The 20,475-nt window shown below is 35.6% G+C and overlaps 3 protein-coding genes across 4 annotated transcripts; 2 read left to right on the top strand and 1 right to left on the bottom strand.

Moving 5' to 3' along the window:
- Window positions 1–615: 615 nt before the first annotated feature.
- Window positions 616–3,587, top strand: LOC140967318 (uncharacterized). 2 transcript variants are annotated; one of them, XM_073427775.1, is made up of 7 exons: window positions 616–912; window positions 1,259–1,330; window positions 1,892–1,959; window positions 2,063–2,171; window positions 2,654–2,734; window positions 2,826–2,921; window positions 3,298–3,587. In XM_073427775.1, exons 1-7 carry the CDS (start codon window positions 784–786, stop codon window positions 3,460–3,462), a joined length of 720 nt encoding a protein of 239 aa, XP_073283876.1. In that variant the 5' UTR covers window positions 616–783; the 3' UTR covers window positions 3,463–3,587. The 2 variants fall into 2 exon arrangements, with proteins under 2 accessions (XP_073283876.1, XP_073283877.1); XM_073427776.1 differs by having other exon boundaries at window positions 625–912; window positions 3,332–3,525.
- Window positions 3,475–13,060, bottom strand: LOC140967317 (DNA mismatch repair protein MSH6). Its single transcript, XM_073427774.1, has 21 exons — window positions 11,975–13,060; window positions 11,697–11,793; window positions 11,362–11,464; window positions 11,222–11,275; window positions 11,043–11,117; window positions 10,793–10,861; window positions 10,608–10,691; window positions 10,313–10,507; window positions 9,330–9,871; window positions 9,107–9,236; window positions 8,642–8,733; window positions 8,364–8,542; window positions 8,086–8,288; window positions 7,317–7,418; window positions 6,387–6,549; window positions 5,637–5,923; window positions 5,421–5,558; window positions 4,983–5,062; window positions 4,648–4,747; window positions 4,206–4,335; window positions 3,475–3,917 (listed from the first exon to the last, which is right to left on the bottom strand). The coding sequence occupies exons 1-21, from the start codon at window positions 12,822–12,824 to the stop codon at window positions 3,673–3,675; spliced, it is 3,918 nt and encodes a 1,305-aa protein (XP_073283875.1). The 5' UTR covers window positions 12,825–13,060; the 3' UTR covers window positions 3,475–3,672.
- A 2,841-nt stretch (window positions 13,061–15,901) lies between these two features.
- Window positions 15,902–19,863, top strand: LOC140967350 (histidine kinase CKI1-like). The gene is made up of 7 exons (XM_073427823.1): window positions 15,902–15,955; window positions 16,052–16,291; window positions 16,410–17,090; window positions 17,189–17,576; window positions 17,669–18,240; window positions 18,390–19,574; window positions 19,657–19,863. Exons 1-7 carry the CDS (start codon window positions 15,902–15,904, stop codon window positions 19,861–19,863), a joined length of 3,327 nt encoding a protein of 1,108 aa, XP_073283924.1.
- Window positions 19,864–20,475: the final 612 nt, after the last annotated feature.

Consider the following 20,475-nt stretch of genomic DNA (forward strand, 5'->3'; position numbering starts at 1 on the left):
AAAATGTGTGCTTGCACATAATGGTAAACATTATAGACCAGATTGATTTGATTTTAAAATATCATTTGTTCAATTAAGAAATTAAATTTTTTATTTTTAAAAAAACCAATCAGTCGATTCATACGATCTGATTTCAATTTCTTCGGTTCGGTTTTTGTTATTTTTAGAAACCTAAACAGACCAAAATAACCAATTTTGTTTTTTTATAAATAGAATTTGATATACATATGTGGTGTGAGATAGTGATTGACAAAGCAGAACTCTTTACCAATATTCAAATAATCTCTCAATCTAACATTTACTTGGATGAACTTGTCAGATAATGTTTAGCCAATTTATTTAACCGGCTAGTGTGCACTATTGCTAATATTCGAGTATTTATTCAATATACACCAAAATATAGTAGATACCAGTTTTATCGTCGTAAAAAAATTGAATTTCAATTTGGCTCGGTTTGTCCGGATTCGATAGAAAATTTGTTACGGTTCCGTTTGGTCAGAAAAAAAAATAATTTCATTGGATTATGCAAAAATTCAATTACTACGCCCCCAACTTTGGTTATCGGTTGCCATTATTTGGGTTAGGGATCAATCAAAATATAAATATTCCATACGTTACTTCTATTGATGAACTCACCTCCACGTCACATTCAAGCTTATTTCCAATAAATTCCACGAAACTCGTAAATTTGACGAGAGAGGAAAGAAGCAAAGAGCTACAGAGAGAGAGAGAAAAAATACATCTTTTTAATTTAATATTAATTTCTTATTGTTTTTAAAAAGAATGGGTGACACTGTGTTCTTGGCAGATGATTTAAGATCATACTCTGGAGAGATATCTACATGCAGAATATGCCATGAAGAAGATTTTCAAAGATTGGAGGCCCCTTGTGCTTGTTCTGGGACTGTAAAGGTATTTTTCCCAGAAAATTTCTCTGTTTTCAATCGCAAAATAAGCTCCAAATTTAATGTTATTATTGATTCTTGTTTGAAGGTATATTTCCCAGAAAGTTTCTGTGTTTTTTTTTTTGAACATTCGAATTTAATGTTATAAGTGATTTTTTATTTTAGAAGTACCTTTCCAAGAAAAATTCTTTGTTTTTAGTCAGGCGGTGAGTTCAATTTAACTTTAATGTTATTTTTACTTTGCATTCAGGTAGTATATTATAAGAAAGTTTATCTGTTTCTATTTAGTGCTGTCATTGATCTTTATCGATAATCTGATAGATTATTTGATTCCTTTCTTTCTCTGTTTGAAGTTTGCACACAGAGATTGCATTCAGAGGTGGTGCAATGAAAAGGGAAACACAACTTGTGAAATTTGCTTAGAGGTACCCACAAATATCCCTTTATTTTATGTGTATATATTAATAATCATTTTCACACCATCAATTTAGAAACTATGGTATCTTTCTCAATTCTAGAAATGCATGAAAAATGATTGAACCAAGTCGCTATCAGAGCTTTGTAACCAAAGAAAACCATTTCGGATATCCATACCAAATCGATATCAGACAGTATAGCATGATCATCATATCAATTCAAGATTTTTATCACTGGGATTTGTCCATTTTGTTTATAAAGAAATGATTTTTCATAATTGTTAAATTTTTTTTTTCAAAACAGCGTGTGATAGATGAGCTTATCAATTATGCAAGACAGAGGAATTGTTTTATGTCTCTTTCCCAGCTAACTGGCTTTTCTTGGACTAAAAGAAAGTTGCTCTATTTTTATATATTTTGCAAAGAATGGGACATTTCTTCAATCTTATCTGTATCTGTGTGAACCTGAGAACTACGCAATGTCATGAATAATTTTTTTAATTGAATGGGTGGTTGGAGTTGACGTAATTATGTTAAAAAATTGTCATACTTTGAAATATTTTATTGCAGAAATTTGAACCTGGGTATACATATCCACCCCAGAAGACAAAATTAAATGATACAATATTGACAATAAGGTATGCATTTTTGTCTTTCTCATTTTCTTTAAAAATATACAATTTGGTTATATTTAATCTTTTTAATTGATCTGGCTATAATATAATATTGTGCTGCATATAGAGTAAGTTTGGAAGAATCGAGAACTGGGGCAGATCAAGAAAACGAAGAAGAAATTCTTGAAACCGCAGCTGATAAAAGTGCTACTTACTGCAGATCAGTGGCTCTAGTTGTTAGTCTATCTTTCATATTTTATCTCATTTGAGGTCAAATTTCAAAAAATCTATGTTCTTTTTAAAATATGATAGTTGTATTGTAAGCAAATTCATGCGTAAAAGGCGATATACTATGGTTTCATGGTATTGGTTTCACATGAGAAAGATGCCAGCTGGCATTGGCGGAGTCTGGTTTTCGAATGAGGGGTGAAACTAAAATTCAAATTTTCAATAGATTTGAAGATGATCGAAGTCGTGTTTTTGCGAGTATATCTTATCACAGTCTGTAGTTGTTTAAGACAAGCTGCCATAAAAATCAAATTAAATATGAACAAATTGTCCAAATAAAGCCACTTGACTCTCCACGGTTTTGAACTCTAATCGTGATGCAGATGAAAACAACTTAATGAGAATATCTTGAGATTTTTTTTATTACTGTTCAGTTTTTGTTTTTTTATTTTGTTTGCCTATTTACCAGATACTCTTCTCATATTTGCAGTTCACTGCCCTGCTTCTGATCAGACATATCTATGTTGTCCTCGCCGTCGGTGTCGGAGAATACCCGTTTTCACTTCTTACTGTAAGTGCTTGTGATACTCCTATACTTTAATTAAGTTCTACACTATGTTTCACAAACTGATTGAGCTTTTTTGGCTAAAATATTCATGCAGGTGCTGCTAGTCAAGATTAGTGGCATAGTTTTTCCAATGTACATTCTGCTTCGGATTTTTATGGCATTGCTAGACACTGCTAGGCATCATAGTCAGGTAATTCCTTCGGATTATTAACGTTATCCTTGTAAAATTTCATGAATCACACGTTCCATAGACAAATTACATTCGCACTCGTTGTGAAATTAAAAATAGCAAGAAATCCTACATGCAGAATATTTTTAAAAAAAACTCTGTTTCACTATTCATGTTTTAGTTTCAGAGATTTTTATGCATGCTTTAAAAAAATGTAAGATTTTAAAAGACCGATGATTTTATATAGAGGATTTCGTGCTTATTTGACATTTTAAAATTTTTATTTTTATGGATAGCGAATGCAATTTGCCCAACGATCAATTGGCTCAAGTTAAAGTTGTAAACATATATTGATTGTGAAATGAACAAATTGGCACCGATTCCTTCTATTGTATAGAATGGAAGAGTTGAATTTGTGTTGCTTGTTTCAGAATTCGGAAATGGGCATGTGACGGGGAATGAAGACAATCAAGAGAAGTGTATCGTGACACAATATTTTACAACTTTAGTCAACCAGTTTGTCTTCGGTTGTACATCTTGTACGCATAATATTTATTGTTGAAGAACAAACAAGAATATAGAATTTTTTACATTCAATTGAAAGGAAGAGAGATTCTGTTTGCAACAGCTACATAAACATATGATGCAGATTCAGTTCAATCTCAGATTGAACACACAATTTTGTAACCCGATTCAATTACAGTACTGAAACGAAGAATGCACTGCAGAGGAAAGATGGAATCACTGATCTCTGCAGTTCTGTAAATGGTTTCTACCATTGTTTTAGAAGCAACCTTGCTCGATTCTGCAGGTTGATCAAAGATTCAACAACAATGGTTTTAGACAAAGACTCCCAGTTTTTGTTAGCTGCAACTTTCGATAAATTTTGGATGACCAATGAGGCATCATCTTCCCAACTTTGAATGGGCGAGTTCACTCCCGAGTTTTTGCCATGACTTCCAGCTTCCAACTCCGTAGACATTTTTGCTGCCCTTTGTAGTACCGCATCAGGTAGTCCTGGGAAATGGTGCTAATAATAAAACAACAATATCAAGGCAGAAAAATATAGGATAAATGAAAAGCAGCAGAAAACAAGGAACTGCCTTGGGATCAAATTAATGAAGTCTCACAGGAAAGGTAGATGAAAGATCATGCAGAATATTCATATTAGGTAGAACATGAAAATTCTTGCTAAGAAGTTCAAAAGCTTGAACCTGAGCTTTCCTGGTTTGAAAGTTTCTGGTTTTCTTATTTATTAGGACAGAGTTCCTCACGTATTTCGAATGCTGTTTAGGATTAACATACCAGCTAATCGAGCAACATTCACACCATAACTTCTAGGGCACGTGCCATTCCTCAATTTATAAAGGAAGATAACTTCCTCTAAACCCGTGATTCCTTTCCCGACTTGGCATGCCATATGACAGAGGAAGACCTGCGCAGACGTTCAAAAGCAGTTTTTAGGTCCAAACAGAGTCTATAAATCATTAATCTTCTTCCCCGTTGGGATTTTCTTAAACTATTTGCCAAAATAATATTGATACTTCAATAATACGTTACTTTAGGATACAAAATTTTCTGCATGAGTTGCACAAATCAAGAACCTAAACACACTATAAACATGCCTCAACTACAGAATCATATAAATCGTATTAAAGAGCATTCAATAACATATCCCCAAATGTCTTTCTACACACTAGGCTGGACAAATCTAAATTTTCATTTTAAAAAAACAAGACGCCATTACCTTGGGATTTTTTTGGTGCTCAATTGCTAATTTGTGATAATGTGTAGAAAACATTCCCCGGCATTGTACAGTGGTGACAAAATGTTCAAGAACCGATGCACTGGCAAAAGATATCAGAATAAGAAAACTGAGAATTAGTCTCTTTGATGAATCTTTCAGGAAGTTAAATGGTAGTAGAGTGGACCAAAGATGAAAAATAACACGTATGCTATTATAGATTGATTGTCTCGACCATAACCAAAATGCCTGCAAAATAATGTCTGATCTGACAAATATTAAATATAAATGAAAAGGTGAAAAAAAAATCAAATAAATTAAAGTGAAGTAGCACGCACGCAATGGCTTGGCCATCTGATGTTGATGTCCCTCGTCCCAGCTCATCCAATGCCACAAGTGAACTTTGAGTAGCTGAAGACTGCATTATTAAACATCAATAGGTGAAGAACATGACAAACACAATGCAAACGAGCTAAACACTAAACAAATCTAAGGAGCTACAAAGAACTATAAGAACAAACAGTTGCAACAAAACCAAACCTCAGATGCAATTAGCTAAGTTCTTAAATTTGAAATGCTCTTAATGTTTCTATGGAATCTACATACATATGGTAACTCGACGCCCATAAGTCACCCATGTACATCTACTGGGATATTAAAAGAATATTGTAACCACATCTCATGATCTCAAAGAATAATTGAGAAGAAGAACCAAAACCATGAGGACTTTTTATATCGTGCCAAATTGGCTACATTGAATCTCAAGATCATCATACCAGCATAGAAGCAGTTTCCAAAAGCTCTGTAAGGAATGTACTGTGGCCAGCCATAATATGATCTTTAGCTCCCATTCGAACAAAAATTCGGTCAATAGGAGACAGCTCAAAACTTTCTGCTGGAACATCAGCTCCTATCTGGAATAATTAAGTGGATCCATTAAAAAAGAAATAGGACATTTCAGAGATACTTCCTTTACAGTTCCAAAAACTGACCTGGGCCAAAATCACAGCCAAGCAAACCTGGCGTAAGAGAGTAGACTTCCCACCCATGTTAGGACCCGTAAGAAGTATAAAGCTGGCATTGTCAGAACCACCAAGTGTGATATCATTGGTGACAAAGATACCATCTCCTAAAGTATCACCCTTAAGAACAGGATGCCCCAAACTTTTAGCACTAACGCGTGGCACTTCATTGGCAAAAGAAGCAGATAGAATTGGACGACATGTTTTTCCTTCATAGTATTCACTTGCAATAGATAAGCTGATCAAAACATCCAGTTCTGAAAAATGTAAATGCCATATGAGATTTTGTCCCACAGCCTCTCCTTTGAACAACTCTTGGATATCTTTATGCTACTTTGAGAGGTTACGGCAGCGATATATAATGTGCCATACAGAAGTATTTTCAGCTTATAGATCATTCTGTTATCACTGGGCAAAGCCAGCCACGATATCAGCGAGTGGAGATTTCAGTTGCTATGACTATGTGGATGTCCACCAACATACCTATATCGCTATATGACATATACTGTTATAAAACTAATCATCCGATAAAATTTATAGTCAGTTTTATCTCTCATGAAAGACCAATGCTAAAATAACACCAATACCGCACAAGAGCGTGGAACAAATATCTCACTTCTCAGAAAAAGGATGTAATATTCAGACAAGGAATGGGAGGATCGCATGATAGTATGAACGACATAATACATCCTTCATTATATATTCACAATGATATCATACCTGCAATAGTTGAGACCAACTGTCTCCATTTACAGTGATTCTCACAAAATCGTTCAACCAATCTCCGCAGGATACTCTTCAATTTTGACTCCTTCTCGGATTCAGCTTGAGATAGTTCTCCCAACAATTTTTTAATAACTGGACTCCAGTAGCGGAAGTAACCCTAGTGAAGTAAAATAAGCAGTCAAGAAAAATAAAATAAAGCATCGACAAGTTTATCTTCGCAACACCATAGCCAATAACTTATCTGATCTCCAACAAATCAATGGATGAAAATCGATGTTCGATACCAACTCATAATTACTTAATAAAAAAAATATAATATATTGTTGTCAACAGAAGTAAATGCAAGTCCAAATTACTATTCATGATAATAATCATTGTATTCGCCATGGGCGTGCCAAGCAAAATAATGGCACATTTGCTGGCTTCTCAACTGACCAACGAGATGTTTAATTCTTGAACGCTATTCTTTGATTTCAGAATAGTTATGATAAAATATTTTTATCAGATGAAGAAAATAGAAAAAGGATGTAATTCAGGTCTTCTGTCCTCCATGTATGTATACGAGGAAATAGGAAGTTTTTACAGCAACTTTAAGAAGATAAAACTGATCAACATTATCGAAGACAGCAACTATGAGATTTTCTGAATGTCATGTTCAATTTGAGAATAAGCTGAGAGATTCCCTTTTTGCTGCTCTGGTTTCCTGGATTTCTTAAAGATTCATAAGTTTGTCGACTTCCATTCTTATCTCTAGTCACGTTCAAATATAATGAAGTCAAAAATAGCATGAAGTTAAAAATTTTGCTCACTCTTGGAAACGCAGGGCACAAGTCCCCTATCAAAATCTTCTCTACAAAATAATTTCCTGTTTCTCAAATAACCAGAGCCAAACATAGCTAAAGACTCCATATTTTTTTGTCTTACCTTCTTAGATGATCTTAACTCATACTCCTTTGGAATGCGGTCAGACAAACTTTCTGGCACTTCCAAAAGATACTCGTCTTTTCCAACCGTTACATAACTGATCTACAAAACAATAAAGATTAATGGAATTATAGAATATGCTGAACTAAGATGCTATCAGGTTGTGTTTACTTCACGGATTAGTCTTAGGTTTCATTGCTAATCAAACACTATCAAGAGTCTGATATGAATTCTACGACTACAACCCATAAGAAATCTATGGGCCCGTTATCTACTATTGTCAAGGGACTTTTTATCAGTTTTGGTTATATATTATCTCAATTACCAAAACTACCCTCCCAAATCTAAAACTAGCACTTACTATGTTTTGCTTAAAGTCATATATTAATATAAAATTATTTAACAAGATTATGTTTATGATTCGTATATACTTTTAGGCAAACCAAAGATAGTTAAATTTATAATCGTCGAATTTTGAGAATACAATTCATACAATTCATCTTTCAGTCTTAATTCTAATGTTGGTCTTATTCTACCAAATCAAACATAATATTATTTATGATGGTCAAAAGATAAAAATATAATTATCTTTTTATTATAATCTTAATCCCAAGCTTGAGCAATTCAACCAAACATATTATTATTTATGTCACTGTTCTACACCACATCCAATCATTTCAGTAATCCCAACAAAACTTATCTATAGATAATTCTATCACAGTACCAAGCGTAAGCTTAGAGTAACAATATAATGTGGGGAAGTTCTTACAGATGCATCTCCAAGTAATTTATGCTGTTCTTTCAAATGTTTTCTCAGATCGGATTCAATGTCATTCAATTTTTGACACGCAGCATCATACTCAACATCAGCCCCCTCTCGAGGTATTATACGCCCTGAATTATCTGCTTCCTCCCAATCAAAGGCATCCTTGAAATGCCTCAAAATCGAACTGATATCAGGAATCCCAGCACCTGCTCTATAAGCTGCTTGTAACATGTTATGTAGCAATGCAAAGTAAAAAGAAATGTTATTGCATTAGTTAGTACCAGGAGCGAAAAGATGATATAATAGCCTAGATTCAACATTTCCCAAATTGCCACCAAATGATGCAATTGACTGAATCATCAGTTCACATCCGCGAAGAGCTGAAGTGAACTCTTGAAGCTGCTTCTTTGATGCATCCTCATATAACACAACTTTAATTGCATTCCTACCATTAGCTTCACTGTGTTCACTCAAAGCACAAAAACAAATTCCCTATAAGAGACCAATGAAAGATTTCCTGTGACCAATTATGAATATACAACGGAATTTGCAGTATTACCTGCTAGCAAAGATGCATGCAAGCAGCCGTTCCATGTCGGGGAGCCTGATCAACTCCTTTCTAAAATCAAGCACATATGGTCGACCAACTCCCTAAAAAGCCAGATGCTTTAAAATCAATTAGTTGTTCAGTACATAAAATTCAAGTCGTGTAGATGGATAATGTTTCAGACTGACGATATGACTGACAATATAAGTAAAATAAATATTGTTGGATAGGTAGATCCTATGATAAAGGTGCAGTATTCTGTGAAAAATATGATCCATCAAAGTTGCATGAATTTCAGCTCCTCTACAGATAAAAATAGCACTCCAGGAGGAACGATCCACCGACAACCGCTCCATCCCTAGGTTGTTGTACAAGTCGATTTCAAAACACCAATAAAATACTCAAATGACAAATGAAAAAGTTGAAGCCAGTAGCTGAATGATAAAAAAGAGGTAATGTCTTTCAGAGACAGCACACCTTCAATTCTGCTATAGCATCCTGTCGTTCCTTAATTTGCTCGAGATGATACAAAGGCCTGGCAAGCCATGATCTAAGTAACCTTTTCCCAAACGCTGTAGCACAATGATTCAATTGAGCATATAATGTGCTGCACATATATGAAACCGACAGATAGTTATGACAATGTTGAAGAAGAGAGCTTTAAAAAAATACATATCAGAATAGAGTAAGCCGTGCATACCCAGAAGACTCCCCATTTCTGCTGTTTTCAAATATCTCAAGATTTTCTAGTGCAGCAGCATCAAGAACCATGTATGGTTTTTGAATCATTTCACCAAAACCAGAACATGGAAGCAACTCATATTTAGCAAATCTAAGTAGGGTTTCATCCAAAAACGCTTGTCGCAAATAGAAAAGAGTACCACCAAGAGCTGAGAGTGCTTGGCTCCCATTCTCACCCAAATTCACAAGGTCAGATAATACCTCTGGAAGACATTTAGAATCACCACAATTCAAAGACGAGTTGACTACGACATTATTTACAGTTTCAATACATGACCGATCACCAATTCGCTGATAGATACTCGTAGCTTCACGAATTGTTTTCTCAGCATTCCAGAACTCAGAGAAGGGAACCAACTCATTAACTAAAGGATTTCTTGTATGCCTAAACAGCGCCTTTTCAGTCTCAGGACATAGCAGCTTAGCAGGTTTGATAATTTCCACAGGTCTTAGTTCAGACAATAGAGAGCATAAGGAAGTGCAATCTGAATCATCCCTGAACTGCTCAAAGGAAGCATAATTGGTGTCATAAATAATTTCCCTCAACAACTACAGAAAGTTTCTTTAAAAATGAAGCCCTGTCATCCACATACATTTTTTGGATGATACAGAATATTTTGTTATTGTATATACTCGCATTTCCAGCTTTTAGGCACAAAATTACAGACAATCAATGTCAAATGTGCGCATTCTCAAAAGTTCAAAACATGGAATTCAAGCCTCAATATAGGAGAAATAGTAGACACTAGGTGTTGTTTTAGCACCCCAGAATTGATGAAGTTCTTCCTGATATTAGAGTCCACATACTACGAATAAATAGTTGCATTTTTCATCTCCATGAGAGTTTGAGGATATAACAGATAACTCTGAAAATCAAAACTTATACTAGTTTGTGAATTAAAATTTGGTATAAATTTACTGCAACTTAAATTAGTAATCAACCTGTCCAAGAATAATATTGCTTGTAGCGACATCAACCACGCAAACACCAAAGATATGGACTCCTCGTTGATTTGCCAAAATCTTACAACTTTCGGTCACTGCCATGAGATAAGAAGCATCGGGAGTGGTTGAAAGTATTTCTCCCTCTGTTAAAGTTCCTTTTGTGACCACAGCGCAAATGTCCCTTTTAACAACCTGGAAATATAGAAATAACATACCATCCTAACAACTAACTCAATTTATCATAAGAAAATATGGTATACAAATCCTATGATCTTATCTTATTTAGAATGACCTTATCTTTGCAGCCATTCTCCTTTCGACGAAGCTCAAGCTGCTCCGGTGTCTCTGTTTGCTCCACAACAAGAACACGATATCCCTGCTAAATCAAAGGACTCGTTTAAAAGTACAGTTCAGCAGCCGGGAAAAGAAGAACTCAAGCACAAGAATTAGACAAGAATAGTCTACTTCCAAAACCACCTTTCTAGCCAGCTTCTCTACATTTATAGAGAAGTTCCTTTCTGGAAACCCACAGTGAGGTTGCTCCCCCTGACAGAATAAACAGCAACCACATTCAAAGTTCAGCAATATTACACCAAAAGGCCAAGTACAGTCTTTCTAACTTTTAGCCACACAGCTTAAAATTTTCCAAAGGATGCACAACTTCTCAAGACGCCTCATATCTTTTGCAAACATATATACACTACCAGCCGCTACTGAGCCCAAGTACCTTCATGTATTGTAAACCAAGTTCTTTTGCTCCAACATGCGCATCCATTTCAAAAAGTTCATAGAACTTTCCCATCTGATTCAATAGGAAAAACCACGACCACAGTTAAACAAGAACTCTTAATAAAGTAAATGATACTGATAACAAACTTTGGAGCCTGTATGAACTCTAGCTATTACCTTGAAAAAAAGAACCTTATCCATGTGCTTTGACTTAAACTCCCACCATTGCCTCTAAAGTCAAAGAAGCGGCTTTAGATAAACCACCTAGAAATATCACGAAAATAATTTATAATCATAGAGTGAATAAGTAGACATACTTGGCCTTCGGTCAAACTTTTTACGAAGTTTGGAGGCAGGTAAAGGGTTCTTGAGTCATAGTCCACATCCCCAGGACGTCTTCTTTTGGCATCCCTCTGATCCCTGTTTAAGGCAGAATGCATATTGAATGGCTTATATTTATTTTGAAAAGAACTCAATACAGAATAGGATTTGATGTGGAATGGTAAAAGGGAGATGATATTGAAACATATGTGAACAATGGCAGCACAACAGTTTGAGATTTTCCAGCAAATAAACAAGAAACGTTCAGCTAGACTTGGTTATTGCCTCTAAAATTATTTATAGCTGGAAAAATGTGCTCATATTAACTCACTTCTCAAGGAAGCCTAGCTTCTCCATATTGCGCATGGCAAATCTATCGGCTGCATTTCCCCCTAAGGAACAATCTGGTATGGATGCACTTATCCCATCTAAAAAATAAGGAAACAGAAAAAAGTATCTGCTCGTCAGAACCTGTCTGTTTGCTGGAATATGGAACAATTTTCAACGACGTAAATCCAGTTCAGCAATACCAAAATACAAGTCATAAAAATATTCACTTACTTTTACATTCAACATCAAACGAGAAAAAATAATCCATATATCACTTACTATCGGCACTACCATCTTTCATAGGATTGGGTAGCTTGTCTCCATTGACAGCGGGGGGAACCTTCTGATTACTGCTCTTTAGATTTTCGGAAAACTTGCTCTTCTTCTTACTAGCATTTGACCCCAGTTTGTTTCCTCCGCTCCCACTCCCACTCCCACTTTGCTTCCTTGAATACACTTTCTTATTTCTATCACATTTCCCACTTTCCTCTTCATCCAAATCCATATCATCCAACCGATCCTCCTCTTCCATAGCTGCTTTTTCCACATTTGCCACCCAATCCTCATCCTCAGAATCATCTTCAAACTTTTCGGTGTCATCCTCTTCATCTTCCACAACGGAAATCTTTCTAAGTCTACGAAGCTTCTTAGCTGGCTCCCCATCAACCCACTCAATGTTCTCCCCCGAAAGATTTAACAATTCCTCCTCGGAATCATCATACAGCACCAAATGCTTCCCCGATAACTTATCAAACGATTTAACGCAGCCTTCGTACCAAGACTTATCTAATGGCCAATAAACTCTAATCCTCCTTTCAACAACCTCTGGTCCATAAGTTTTTTTACCGGAGTTGGATTTTTCAGAATAAAGGGTCGACAAGTCCGTGCCAACGACAAGTATAGGCTTCTTGCGCTTAGGCGACAAAAGCGATGTGGTGATTGAGCTCGGACTTTGAAAGGAACTTGTATTTGAGCTAGAATGAGGGTTTTGCTTACGGAGAACTGGGTTGGGCGACGGAGAAGGAGATGAAGACACTGTTTCCGGCTTCTTGGTAAAGAAAGCGGTGATTTGGCTCTGCTGATTGACCAGCGGCGAGCGACCGTTGCTCGTCTTCTTCGATGAGGCCATCCTACTGCTACTCTTCTATAAAGTCAGCAAGATAATGCCAATCTAGAGCAAGAAAATAGAAAATAAATCGAATTTCCAGAGCGGATGCAGCAAGTGATCACACGAAATTGCGCAGGACAAAGAGCGGGAACGGAATGTCACTCCCCTTGAAGCGCATAAGGCGGCGAACAAAGGCGGGAAACTGCCGCCGCTCCGCTCGAGCCATCACCTGGGCCTTTCGCTGGGCTAGCTGATTAATTGGGCTACTATATTGATATATCCAAATTAGTAAGATAGTAGCTCAGGCCTGCTGACAAAAATATTAAACATCTTTCATATTTACTTAAATTTATATCTAACTAAAATTGATGTATATATGTCGATCATATGTAGTTTATCTGACATCAAAATCTTAATTTTGAGACGATATCTCAGTTTCAAGATCTGATTGTAACAAATATAAATTTCCTATAAATCTTCAAAATCATGTTCAAATTGTTCATCAGTCTCCTAGTCAAAAAAATGGCAAAAAATTGTGTGAGACGGTCTCACATGTCGTACTTTGTGAGACGGATATCTTATTTGGGTCATTCATGAAAAAGTATTATTTTTTATGCTAAGAGTATTACTTTTTATTGTGAATATCGGTAGGATTGACCCGTCTCACAAATAAAGATTCGTGAGACCGTCTACCTACTCTAAAAAAATAAGTTTGAACTCCATGTTACAAACTTCAACTGTAAGATCAGTCCTTCGACACGACGTTGATATAAGGGCGAAAATTATCAAAAATTTAAAAACACAATAGTAAGACTAAATTTTGATAATATAAAGTACCAAAATTGTAACTAGACAAAATATAAGACGAAAATTATGGTTTTTCCTAATTTTTATAACAATTTAGTATAATTAAATTGATTGCTAAAACTGTTATTATATGTTTCTAAATAATAAATTAAATGATCAAGGAATTCAATCTCATAATTAATAAATGGATTTTCTTATTTCTATAATGCAAAGCATTTACACCAATTTCTTACAAAACCCTAACTTCCCATAAATTCGTTTTCATTAAACCTCTAGTAATAATTATATTTCGTTCAATTAAACATATTTAATTATCAAAGAAGCAGTTTTATGATTTGCTAAATATGATAATATTTGTACAATGATGATTTTAAATAACTTTGAACTTAAATAAAGCCCTAATCTCCACTCCCAATCTCTCTCTCCCTCTCTTTAATGCTATTTGAAGTTTTGAACACAATATCATCATGGCAAATTATAAATCAGAGAATTTTATTTCATTCACTCTCTCTTCTTTGATTAATTAGGTCGTGACATCTTGTATTCAATATATCATGAGATTCGATGAACAAATTTTTTTATATTGAATTTTTTATGGTGTAAAAATGGTTGTACAAGTTTCGATTATCGTGGGATACCTAATATTAAGCCCGGAAAAAATTGAAGTACGAGGATTGCTTCAAGAAAATACAAGTACGTGCGCTAAAACTCACTCTTTGAACCTACATAATTGGGTGATCAAGATCCTTCTTTCATTGTCTTAAAACATTAGGGTTTTATATCAATCTTGAAGAATATAATTATGTTGCCAATTGTCTGAATCTTGTTTCTCATTAGTTCAAGTTTGTTATGTGTTTGAATATTGCTTAGGTTTTTTTTTCCTATACGGATTTGATATATTTGAGTTGTGGATTATATATATATATATATATAATTGCAATCAAATTTGATATTTTGATTTGAAGGATTTTTTCTAAAAGGAAAACATAAACAGTCGGGTTATTTTCTTTTATCAATCATTAATCAGATATAATATTTTTAGATTTTCATTATATATCTAGGCAAAAACTTGTGTGAGACGGTCTTACGGGTCGTATTTTGTGAGACGGATATCTTATTTGAGTCATTCATGAAAAAATATTACTTTTTCAGTATAGTTAACTCGTCTCACAAATAAAGATTCGTGAGATCGTTTCACAAGAGACCTACTCATATATCTATTACTATATTTTAATGTTAGATCCCTTATATTAAATATTTTGGTATGTTGGTGAAGCACTTTCCAAAAACCAAAACTTCCTTACTTATATCTACACACACACACACACAATTATAATAAATTTATTGTCTTTCTATGGTTTCCCAAAAACCAAAACAGTCGCAAAAAATAACTTTCACGCCCACAACATCCTTCTTACTTTATCACCAATTCTTCTCGAAGTTACAATTGACAACGACAATCAAATGTAAGTTAGAGCACTTAATCTCTTCCTACTTATTATGTTATTCAAAACTAATTTTTTCTTGCATAACATTTGTTCGAGATTTTTGTTTTGTCACATTTTNATTTATGTCAAAATACATCATTTGCTTGCAATTAACCATAAAAAATATCACTTTTATGTTACATTAAAATATCTATTTGATTAATATTCCAAAAAAAATTTATTTTATTCTAATGCTTTTAATTTGCATTCAAGTTTAGTATATGTAACAAATTTCATTTATTTCTACACATCCAAAAAGTTGTTAATTTATGTTAGTTGGAATGAAAAAATGAAATAAAAATAAGAAAGCAGCTGCATGATTGTACACGCCTCAGATCAAAATTTTAAAAATTAATGCAAATTATTCCATGGTTTATGAATTCCTAAAATAATTTGTTTTATTATTTTAAAAAATTATGCCAAAAAATTAGATGGATTCTACCTTTTCATTATAGCCCTAATTTATGGCTGTAACCATGAATTTCCATGCATGTATAGATTCATTTCCTAAAATAAATACAGTAAGTATTGATTTTGCATCTCTACAAGGTATCTTTGGCAAGTATTGAGATACACCACACGTACATAAAAATACCAAAAAATATATGTAAGATATATCCTTTTGGTGTTTTTTCGATTAACATATATCTTCTTACAATTGGAAAACATTGCCCGAGAATCACACTTCTATGGGTACATGGATATGTTTACATTAAATGCCTGCTTATTCTATTTAATGAATCTACATGCAAGAAATTAACTTCAGGTGCATTGGTCTATAGTGACTGAGCAATCAAGAATAAAATGAAGCCGACCTCATGCATAGTGTTGAGGCCAGTTTCTTGTCTTTTTTTCCTGGTATGTCTTTAAAAATCAATTCCCATGTAATAAACATGTAAAAATTCTTCTATATAATTCAAGCTGACAGGTTTACGTTAATTTGCTTTAACGCAGATGTTTGTTGTGCTATCTCTAGCTGGCTTGTTGATCCCCTTGTGGATTAATCGCGTTAGAAGGATCGAAAATGAAGTGAATTTGATTGTTTACAACATCAATCAAGAATTGTTATCTGGGATTCAGAGAACAAGTACATTATTTTCTCCGATTAATGCATCCGCCATTAATTTAGTACACTTCTTGAGTTCATCCTTGGTTGAAAATGAACTTCGATCTTTCTCCCATGTCCAATCTAAGGTCGGCATACATGTATCTATAAAAATATTTCAGTTGTTGCTATGATTTTGCTTACTGTATGTGTGTGTGCTTGCATGCGTTTGTCGAAAAAATAAATGTGATTATTTTGATAATGTAGGTGGCTCATACATTATTTCTAGCTCTATCAACACTACCATACATTTCTGAAGTAGCATACATTGGATTGGATGGCTTGTTCTTTGGCTACTATTTGAAAGGTGGTCGGCCCTTTGCACTGTACTCGAATTCTACGTTTTCTTCGACTCAAAATGCCCCAAAAGAGTTCACTTGGTACACACAGCCAGCAAATGCCACGGGGGAACCATACGGTGAAGCCATTGTGTTTCCTCCATCTGATGTAATTAACACAAACTGGTTTCAAAGTGCATTAAACAATTCAAATGTTTATGCCTCAGTAGAGACTGACTGGGCTGATTCTCAAGATTTAATGTTGCTTGTTAATGCTGGTATGGATCGGACAGGTGCCATCACATTTGGGTATTCGATGAGATCATTGATTGATTTCTTCACGGCAGGGGTTTGCTTTTACAATGGAAGCTTGATTTTAGCCACAAAAGATGGGATTATGCTCACTGAGGGAATTCCGAACACTCGAATGATCTTGAATGATGATCGAGCCTCGTTTGACCTGTTAGGCCCTGATGGTGATCGAGTAGGTGCAGTTGGAAATATAACATGCCACTCTGATAAAGGGACATTGACAGACTCTGTATTAAGCATTTGGGGTAGGAAATACGTGATAAGTTGTTCATCAGTTGAAATTGCTGGACTCCAACTGGTATGAGTTTATTCTTTTGATCATATGTATTATACAAGTTTTTTGTAGTTCATAATTTTCCACTCTTAAATTTGTTTGTTTTGTTTTTTTTTTTCCAGGTTTATGTTTTGGCTCTACCACATAGTCGGTTGTCAGCCTTCATTCATAATAACATCATGTCGGCATTTATACTTTTGTTGATATTCATCGGTTGTATGATAATTACCATATGCACTTTTGTGTATTTGATCGTTGTAGCGGCAAGAAGAGAAATGAATCTCTGTGGTGCATTGATAAAACAAATGGAAGCAACTCGACAGGCAGAAAGAAAGAGTATGAACAAAAGTCTAGCTTTTGCTAGTGCGAGCCACGATATTCGTGCTTCCTTAGCAGGCATCACAGGATTGATTGAAATGTCCCAAAACATAGTCCCTAAACGAGATCCTTCAGGACCAGAGTTGCATACAAATTTACTTCAAATGGAAGCTTGTAGCAAAGATCTTCTAGGCTAGTTTTTCTTGAATTTCGCATATTGTTGCTGTTGATATATGTATCAGTTGCATCATTTTTTGTTGTTGTTGAATGATTAACACTTTCAGGTATATTGAACGCGATCCTTGATACGACAAAGATAGATGCCGGTAAAATGCAACTCGAGGAGGAGGAATTTGACATAGACCAGTTACTAGAAGATGTAGTTGATTTGTTTCATCCTGTTGGTATGAGGAAAGGGGTGGACATAATCTTGGATCCTTATGATGGTTCTATCATGAAATCCTCCCGCGTGAGAGGGGACCGAGTGAAACTAAAGCAGATTTTATGCAACTTACTGAGCAATGCAGTAAAGTTTACTTCAGAAGGGCATGTGGTGGTTCGAGCTTGGGCAAGAAAATCGAGTCTTGAAACTGACATTCTTGCTTCTAACAAACGCTCGGTGAGATGCTTACCGTGGTTGTTTCTCCACGTTGGTAGAGCGTACAGCGAGTCAGAAGTTGTGAAAAGTATTCAGCTGGATCCCAATTGCATGGAATTTATATTCGAGGTGAATGACACAGGAAAAGGGATTCCAAAAGAGCAACAAAAATCTGTATTTGAAAACTACGTTCAACTCAAAGAGACATCATTTGGGACGGAAGGCACCGGTTTAGGACTCGGCATTGTTCAATCCCTGGTAGGCTATCTACTGTGATTTCTTTGCATTCGAAATTACTGATCTACCGACTTAAAGTCCAATTTTCATTTGATTTACTGCTACGCGTGGCACTAGCTATGTACCTTAATATATAGATTCTTTAAGCTCTATACATTTTTCGAATGCAGGTTCGTTTAATGGGCGGAGAGATAGAAATTGTGGATAAAGAAGTTGGCGAGAAGGGGACTTGCTTCAGAGTTAACACATTCTTCAGCATATGCAGTACAGGTATTTCAGCCAATGCGAGAGAAGTAGACGTCGAGGCTCATGGTGGTTACGTTTCAAGTGATTCTTTTCGACATTCGGGATCTATCATCCGGACACAAAGCCCGAAATCCGAAGTATCCCAAGTCATACTCTTGCTCCAGAGTGCTAAAAGAAGTGGAATTTTGCAGAATTACATGGAGAGACAAGGCATAAAGGTGCATACCGTGAAGCAATATCACCAACTTTCTCCAACTCTAAAGAAAATCAAGCGAAAGCTTAGACTCTCACAATACAGCTCTTCCGCTAAATCTGACGTAAATTCAAGAAGCGACGGCCACACGTCTTGTGCATACAGTACAAAATCATCAAAGCAAGTGCCACTCAGTGCTTTGGATGGCACCGACAATGCTGTACACTTTCACAGTAAGCCTTGTACGACGGGTAGTTTGTTTAGCTTCATTTTGATAGTGATTGACACTAGTGCAGGACCTTTTCGAGAGATCACCAGAGCTATAGCTGAATTCAGAAGGGATTTAAACAATGGTTGTTGCAGTAGGGTCGTTTGGCTCGACAAACCGGGATCAGAAAGCTCAAATTTCCGGGGCATTGGCAAGCATGCTCTACCTCAATCTGATGTAGTCATGTCCAAGCCTTTCCATGGATCCCGTTTGTATCAAACCATCGGTCTTCTACCTGAACTTTGTGGCATGCCACTTCCTAGAAAAGGGGAAACAACTCAAAACTTTGAAAATATCGATTATCTCGGAGTGGCCGGCACATCTGGGAGCACTATGAACATTACCAAGAAGGGTGTGAAAGAACTATCTTTCACAGATGATGTCGGAACTCGAAAGGTCGTGGAAATAGAAGGGCAAGAGACAGGCAAAATTAAACCTCTGAGTGGGAAGAAAATCTTGGTGGCAGACGATGACCCTGTGGGACTTAGGATAGCTACATCTGTGGCTTTACAGCTTGGTGCAGTGACTTCTTCATGTAGAAATGGAGAAGAAGCTTTGGAGCTTGTTTGCAAAAGTCTCAGGGATGAAACAATTACCAGAGCTTCTAAGAATTTAAAACCTTTTGATTGTATACTAATGGATTGCGAGGTAATTAGAGTTAAAAACTTGTTAATACATTACTTATATTTTGTGTAGATTTTGAACGTTTTTGTTTTTGTCCTTTTAACAGATGCCCATAATGAATGGGATTGAAGCAACAAGGAGAATACGACAAGAAGAGGGATTTCACGGCGTTCGTATCCCTATTGTTGCATTGACAGCTCACGTCTGGGGAGAAGAGATAGATACGATGATTGAGGCTGGAGTAGATGATCTTTTAACCAAGCCACTCAACAAGGAAAATTTTATGAAAACTGTATCAAAGTTCATCTTTTGAACCACACACTCAGGAGATGTGTTTTTCTTTATTTTCTTCTTCATGATAGATCATTTAAATGTACATAATCTCATATGGTAACTCGAAGCCCATTAGTCACCCATGTACATATACTGTACTGGGATAATTAAAAGAATATTGTAACCGCATCTCATGATTTCAAATAACAAGTATATCCTGCTAACATAGTTACATTTGAATCTGATCGAAGATCATAATAGCAGCATAGAAGCAGTTTCCAAAAGCTCTGTCAGGAATGTACTGTGTCCAGCCATATCGGTCAATAGGAGACAGCTCAAAACTTTCTGCTGAGTCGAGCCATTAATAAAGAAATAGGACATTTCAGAGATACTTCCTTTACAGTTCCAAAAAACTGACTCAGCCAAGCAAACTTGGCATAAGAAAGTAGACTTCCCACCATGTTTGGACCGTACCACAAGTGTGATATCATTGGTGACAAAGGTACCATCTCCTAAAGTATCACCCTTAAGAACAGGATGCCCCAAACTTTTTCCACTCAGGCGTGGCACTTCATTGGCAAAAGAAGCAGGTTTTCCCTTCATAGTATTCATTGTAATAGTAGACCAGTCAAAGTAGAAAATGGAAAGTGCA

Source organism: Primulina huaijiensis, unplaced genomic scaffold, assembly GCF_012295235.1.
Source record: "Primulina huaijiensis isolate GDHJ02 unplaced genomic scaffold, ASM1229523v2 scaffold24871, whole genome shotgun sequence".
Classification (NCBI taxonomy): Eukaryota; Viridiplantae; Streptophyta; class Magnoliopsida; order Lamiales; family Gesneriaceae; genus Primulina; species Primulina huaijiensis.